This window comes from Nilaparvata lugens, chromosome 5 (genome assembly GCF_014356525.2).
Source record: "Nilaparvata lugens isolate BPH chromosome 5, ASM1435652v1, whole genome shotgun sequence".
NCBI lineage: Eukaryota > Metazoa > Arthropoda > Insecta > Hemiptera > Delphacidae > Nilaparvata > Nilaparvata lugens.
This window is the reverse complement of record NC_052508.1, coordinates 68,903,927-68,911,726: the sequence shown is the minus strand read 5'-3', so window position 1 is coordinate 68,911,726 and position 7,800 is coordinate 68,903,927. Positions and strand designations below refer to the sequence as shown.

The window sequence follows — 7,800 nt, the reverse complement described above, 5'->3', positions numbered from 1 at the left end:
ATCTCCCAATTAACGGAATGACTTGAAATTTGGAACGTAAGGCCCTTACAATATAAGGACCCGACACGAAAAATTTCGATCAAATGCGATTCAAGATCGCGGCTAAAATAGAGAAAATGTTCTCAAAAACAGGTTTTTTCGCGATTTTCTCGAAAACGGCTCTAACGATTTTGATTAAAGTTATACCTGCAATAGTCATCTATAAGCTCTATCAACTGCCACAAGTCCCATATCTGTAAAAATTTCAGGAGCTCCGCCCCATCTATGCAAAGTTTGATCTTAGATTCTCAATCATCAGCCTTCATATAAAATTTAAACAAAAAATTTCAAGTGGAAAAGATTGAGCATGAGAATCTCTACAACTAATGTTCAGTAACATTTTCACCTAAAATTGAAAATAAGCTCGAAATTCGAGAAAATGTGATTATCCAATTGCAAGCTGCTGGCAACTGTTGATTCTATTAAATGATTCACTATGAAGAGATAGCACACCTCGTGTGTTTTCTGCGTTATTGCCCTGTCACCAGCTGGCTCAAATCTTTGAATGCGCGGGTCAAAATCTTTGACTTGAGATGCGCGGGAACACTAGCGTCAGGTGATCAATTTTCATAGCGGCAAGGAAAAGTTGTGTGAGTGCGCCACACCAGATGTTTTAAATTATGATTATGTCATGTTTTTGAAAAGGAGTTGAAGAGCTTATTGATGGTTGGAGTGTTCTATACCACGGCAGAGTTTGTGTGTAGAGAGGGTTCCTTTCCGATTTTCTACTTATTTTTTGTGTTACCGTATGGGTTATAAATTATGACAATAATTCCTATACTCTGATAAGAGTCTCTAGGAAGCTAAAACAAACAAACATAAGAAGGAAATGAGGAGATAAGGATATTAAGATAAATAACACACAATACATTTTTTCACTCTTCATCGACTAGTTTTTTTCGTTTATGTTTAAGCTGGTATTTGAGCACATGGAATGTGAGAATCTTGGTAACTAGAAGAATGGCCGCCAAAATCAAAAAGTTGGCATAGTACTTTTCTTGCTGCAGTTGAAGGTGCTTGAGAAACTTTTGTGGAAACACAAAGTGACAATAGTCTTTGGAGCAGGGCATGCGCGGTCGATCGTAGCCGTAGATCGACAGAACCACACACTGGAAACCGTATTTGAGAAAGTTGATGTGGAAAAGCCAGTGCGAGAACCACGGCGCATCTTGTAGGCGCAGGAAGTAGCCAGAAAATATCACCCAAGGCATGATAAACAATGATCCGAACACTACTGCATGCTGAAAACATCAAACAAAATCTATTATGGTAAGGCCCACGTTTTTAATTAAAATTGGTTTCGCTATTATTGTCTATCATTCGACAAAGCCAGTGCGAGAACCACGGCGCATCTTGTAGGCGCAGGAAGTAGCCAGAAAATATCACCCAAGGCATGATAAACAATGATCCGAACACTACTGCATGCTGAAAACATCAAACAAAATCTATTATGGTAAGGTCCACGTTTTTATTGCAATATTTCATTAGAATTGGTTTTGCTATCATTCGACATTCATTAAAATTGGTTTCGCTATCCTTGTCTATCATTCGACAAATCAGTTAGCGCTAACCTTTTCTAGCTCCGCGATATAAATAGATCGTTTTTCAACAATCTAAAAATATAATTGATTTACAAAATATTTTATCTCAATCATGAAAGTTTATTATTCAATCATTGACAAAAATATATTTTCTTGGCGAATTTAATATAATTGAATATTTTAAACAAGAATGAACAGTTGATATTACATCAGATATACTGGTAAAGGCAGTAACATGGCAGAGAATCGGCAACGCTGTTCCCATATCTTTCTTCACTGCCATTATAACGTGAACGACACTATATCTGTTATTCGTATATCATTTTGCATTCACACTCGAAAATTATTCTAAAGAGCTCAAAACAGTTTGTATAAAATTTGGTTTTGAATTTTTATTATACATGCAAATTAGCCCTAAATAGTAAAGTGAACATCAAGGTTTTAACAGTAGTTAATATTATTTCACTTGTATATGCTCTAATTAATTAGCTACTCCCGAGATTTTAGCTACACTCAAAATCATTCCTTGCAGTTGCTACAATGTACGTTTTTTTATCAATTTTTAATATTTAGAGAATAATGTCAATAAAGTTTTTTATTTGATTTGAGACTTTATTTAGTTGGATTCGTGGATATGAATAAGACAAACCAATAAAAAAAAATCAATAATCAATAATAGAAACATGAAACTAGCTGAATAAAATGAGAATACAGATGGAAATTCCCGGGCTGACAAATAGTTTTTGAATAGTGGAGCTCATCGAATTTCCATGTAGCTGTTTACCCTGTTGTCAATATTTACAGTACCAGAAGTCTACGGGGTGATTTACAGCATTCAATTTGGATTTTCGTTTAATAATAATTATTAAAATGAGAATAGCCATAGCCACCTCTACGATATTGCAACGTCGCAGTGTAGGCCTAGAATCTAATATATGATTTGGGGAAAAGATCAGCTGGTTTTTTTAAATCTTTTTCACCAATCATGTATTAAATTCTAGGCCTACACTGCGACGTTGCAATATCGTAGGCCAGTGCCTTTTATTAGAGGTGGCTATGGAATAGCTGATGAACAAAGATTTCAGAAGGCTAAGATAATTATAAAAATATTATATTAATTAGAAAATAGGTCTATATTATAATACAATGAATTATATTTAAAGTATTATCCCCTTTCGAGGATATTGAGATAAGCATATATCTATTTTACAAATTTTTACTTCAAAAAAAAAAAAAAAATGGCATGAATTACCTTCAGTCTTAAGATTGTGCAAACCAATAGACCCAACGTTTGAGAAATGAGAGCCACTATGCCACATGCTGAGGCAAACAGTAAAAACCTCAACGGGTCCAGAGGTTGTCCTGATAACAAGTAAATGATGAGGCAGAATGTTGTGGAACATAATATCTGAAATCAGAATCACAAAAATACAGTTATAATTTTTCTACAGTATACTCCCATGTAGGGAAGAGACTAATTGAGGCTCAAATCTCTATAGTAAGGTTCACGTTATAATGACAGTGGAGAAAGATAGAAGAACAACGTTGCCGATCCTCTTTCTTGTCAATGCCTTCTATAGATGGTAGCTAATACAGGTTTATTGATGTAATATTAACTGTTCATTTTCATTTGAAATGATAAATCATATTTTATTAAGCAAGAAATTATATTTTTCAATAATTTTATAGTGATTTGATTGTATGGTATGAGATGTTGTGATATTTTTCCATAATTGAAAGAATAAGACTTTGATATTGTCAATATCACTTTTATTTATTCGAAAATTAATTTATAATTCAGAACCAGGTTTCATGGTAAAACCTACCACAGTATACTCCGCTGAAGATGAAGATGAAGATGAAGATGTGGTAGGTTTTACCATGAAACCTGGTTCTGAATTATAAATTAATTTTCGAATAAATAAAAGTGATATTGACAATATCAAAGTCTTATTCTTTCAATTTTATAGTGGATTTTCATTATTAAGATGAAATATTTTGTTAATAAATTATTAATTCCACATTGTTAAAAGACGATCTGGCAACAGAGCAAAGCGAGAAAGAGATACCGTAGCGCTATCCGCTTTGTTGAATGATAGACAAGGATAGCAATACCATTGCTAATCAAACACTGCCATTATAACGTGGACCTCACCAAAGCAATTTATCTACTGATTCTATGGCTAGAAAAAATTACACAGAACAATTCATTATTATAGAGTAGATAATTTTACATTATAGTTGATCAATTAAGATTTCTGTTTGTTACCGTATTTATTGCTGTGTATGAGGATATTTTAATCTGGAAATGAATGTCTGTGTAATGTATATTCATTTATTGAGAATAAATAACTCGAAAAATAATACAACTCGAAGAGGTTTTCAGCTAAACGCCAAAACAAACCAAATTTACATCAAAAGTATGGCACAAATGTTTTATTAATGGGTAATAATTTACCTACCTACTTCTTAGGTAGAAGGAATAAGTCTGAGAGGTGTATTGCCGTTTTCTCCTCAATAAAACTGTATTATACTATCTCTTTTCTGTATAGGGCTACTTTTACATAAATAGAAAGAAAAATAAAAATCTTAATACCCTTTTTGAAATATTTAATCACAACATGTTTCGGACATTGATGCCATTTTCAAAAAGGGTACTAAGATTTTTATTTTTCTTTCTATTTGTATTATACTAGTTTAAGGCTGTGCAAAGGCTAAAAATAAACTTCCTACCGGTGATATTTTTCAAAGTTTTTCGATTTGAATATCATTAAGCTATCAAAATGAAAAAGTTTTCTCAAGAAAACATTTTTTCCGATCATTACTTTTTGAGATATGAGCGCCTAAAGTTTGAATTTTTGAGACAGAACATTTTGAGTTAGGTGAGAGATAAATCAATGAAATTCAGAGATAGATTTTCCATCTCATTGTTGATCTAGCAAACAAATATTTTCTGAAAATATCAATTTTTGAGAAAGTTATTCAATTTACTAAGACTGACCTAAAATAACTTTTTTTGAGTTATTTTTGGTAGATTTGGTAAGAGATAAATCCATGAGATTTGAAGGATAGATTCTTTATGGCATTGTTGATCTAGTAGAACAAAAATTTTCTGAAAATATCAATTTTTGAAAAGTATCAAATTTACCAAAAATAACTCAAAAAAGTTATTCTAGGTCATTTTTAGTAAATTGATTAACTTTCTCAAAAATTGATATTCTCAAAAAAATTTGTTTTACTAGATCAACAATACCATAAAGAATCTATCCTTCAAATCTCATGGATTTATCTCTTACCGAACTTGAAGTGTTCTGTCCCAAAAATTTAAACTTTAGGCGCTCATATCTCAAAAAGTAATGATCGGAAAAAAAGGTTTTCTTGAGAAAACTTTTCATTTTGATAGCCTCATAATATAAAAATCGAAAAACTTTGAAAAATATCACCAGTAGAAACTTTATTTTTAGCTTTTGCACAGCCTTAAGCGTACAATAATCAACTAACGTTACTTCTATATATTTATCTTTTATCAACCACATTAGTTGAATACTGAATTACCGTATGATTAAAATCATCTTGACTAGGTTCTTAATTCTAGTGAAAGGATTTGGTTCAAATAGAACTGAAAATCAGCGATTCTACACAACTTAAAGTTACTAGTTAGTAGTTACTAGTTACTAAAGTTATTAAAGTTACCAGTTAACTAGTAACTAACCTGGAAGAGCATATCCATAATATTCTCAGCCAAGTAGAATGCTTTCAATGAGTACCACTTATTAAAATATTCACGAGTGGTTATCCGAAGTTTAAGATGAACTGCAAAAAAAAACACTGTTTTACTCCAAACTGAAAAATGTACAATGAATTTAACATATACCTATATCCTAAAATTTGTACCCAAGTCAAACTTTACAACATATCTCAATGCCCGACTCTAATAATATAGTGAAGATCATGCACATCAATGTAGGCCTATTAATACTTTGATAAATTATCAATATGAATAAAAATATAAATTTGAATACCGTTTTCAAAATTATTCAGTCACAACATGTTTCGGCTATATTATGCCATTATCAAGTGATTGAATGTCATTTTATTTATTTTCCAATCACTTGATAATGGCGCATTATATAGCCGTTAGTTAGGGCACTTTATAAGGGTACTTGGATTTCTATTTTTTGTTGTTGGTTATCCATCTTGCTTTCACTATTATTATTACAATTGTATTGATGTGGCACATCAAAGAATGTGAGTGTTTTTTCACTTAAAAGTTTAATTAAATAGGCTACAATAGTAATTTCTATTCTTATTTATATTTAAAAGAAGCCCTGAAGGAAAAAAGACAGTAAATCATTGATTATGATCAAGAGAAAATATTTTTCATTTTGAATGTTTTATTAGCCTAACAATGCGAATGGTTCAGTTACACTATGTCTCTCTCATAGAACGATTTTCAATTATATTACCAACTGAACACTGGAAATAAAAATCGGATGAATAATTGAAAGAAAGAATTTATTTTTCAATGTAAGTGTAGTATAATAGCCTACATCTTACATCATGGAATACATTCAGCAGTTAAGAACTCCTAGAATTTCTGCTTCAAAACTAAATTACATTCATATTATAAGACCCTTTTATCAGTAAGAAAACTAATTGATCCAATAAAGCTTACTAAAAATACATGACTAATCGAATATAAATAATACAAATTTTAGTGTTCTTTGTGCCATCAAATGAAATGTCATTTAGCAGTTAAATAAGATCTCCTAGGCTTTCTACTTCGAAACTAAATTACATTCATATTATAAGACCCGTATCAGTAAGAGAACTAATAATTGATCCAATAAAGCTTACTAAAATATACATGACTAATCGAATATAAATAATAAAAATTTTAGTCTTCCTCGTGTCATCGAATAAAATGGAAGGGTGTACTATAGTGAAGTACACGTAATAATGGTAGTGGAGAAAGATAGGAGAATGACGTTGCCGATCCTCTGTCTTTTCAATGCCTTCTTTAGACGGTAACTGATACAGGTTTATTGATGTAATATTGAATGTTCATTCTCGTTAAAAATAATCAATTACATTTCATTAAGCAAGAAATTATAATTTCAAGCTCCCCCGGCGCATCTGGGTGACACTCAACAGAATTCGAACCCAGCATGGGAGATGCAATGCGTCATTTTTCAAATGGTGACTTGGAGACTCCCCAGTATGTGACTGTGGGGCGATGGAGCAGACAGTGCACCACATTATATTTGAGTGTGAGAGACGTGCCTACCTGGGCGAGGCTAACGACTTTACTGTAGCCAGTTCCCAGGCAATACAGTATATTTCATCCCTCGAAGAGCACTTATAAAAGTGTGAAATTTTAAAAAATTGACAAAAAATGCCATACGCTAAATAATAATAATAATTTTCAATAATGAATTTCCATAATTAAAATGAAATATTTTGTCAATAAATTGATAATTCTACATTGTTAAAAGACGATCTGGCAACAGAGCAAAGCGAGAAAGAGATAGTGCTGTTCGCTTTGTTGAATGATTGACTAGGATAGCAATACCATTGCTAATCAAACACTGCCATTATAGCTTGGACATCACTAAAGGTATTATTTTATTTATTATTTTACAAAGGCGACTTTCTAGAAGTATTTTAAGCCTATAGTGAGGTCTATAGGTATATATAGGCACTATAGGCATTATTTCATTTATTATTTTATAAAGGCGACTTTCTAGAAGTATTTTAAGCCTATAGTGAGGTCTATAGGTATATATAGGCACTATAGGCATTATTTCATTTATTATTTTATAAAGGCGACTTTCTAGAAGTATTTTAAGCCTATAGTGAGGTCTATAGGTATATATAGGCACTATAGGCATTATTTCATTTATTATTTTATAAAGGCGACTTTCTAGAAGTATTTTAAGCCTATAGTGAGGTCCACGTTATAATGGCAGTGTGTTATTTGCAATGGTGTTGCTATCCTTGTCTATCGTTCAACAAAGCAGATGACGCTATCTCTTTCACGCATTGCGATGTTGCCACATCGTTTTTAACAATGTAGAAATTCAATTACGGTAATTGACAAAATATTTTATCTCAATCATGAAAAATTATTATTACATCTTTAAAAAATATATTTTCAACAATAATGAACAATTAAATTCATCAGATATACCAGTATCAGCTGTTTGGTGGCAAGGCTGAG

General features: G+C 31.7%; 1 protein-coding gene across 1 annotated transcript; it reads right to left on the bottom strand.

Moving 5' to 3' along the window:
* Positions 1-907: 907 nt before the first annotated feature.
* Positions 908-5,511, bottom strand: LOC111056074 (ATP-binding cassette sub-family G member 4). The gene is made up of 3 exons (XM_039429160.1): positions 5,293-5,511; positions 2,833-2,988; positions 908-1,280 (listed from the first exon to the last, which is right to left on the bottom strand). The coding sequence occupies exons 1-3, from the start codon at positions 5,308-5,310 to the stop codon at positions 915-917; spliced, it is 540 nt and encodes a 179-aa protein (XP_039285094.1). The 5' UTR covers positions 5,311-5,511; the 3' UTR covers positions 908-914.
* Between the last annotated feature and the right edge of the window lie 2,289 nt (positions 5,512-7,800).

Bases quoted from the DNA above. Each gene is read 5' to 3' on its own strand.
- LOC111056074 (XM_039429160.1), bottom strand. The intron at 1,281-2,832 runs GTAATTCATGCC...TGATGTTTTCAG, and splicing joins GCACAATCTTAAGACTGAAG to CATGCAGTAGTGTTCGGATC.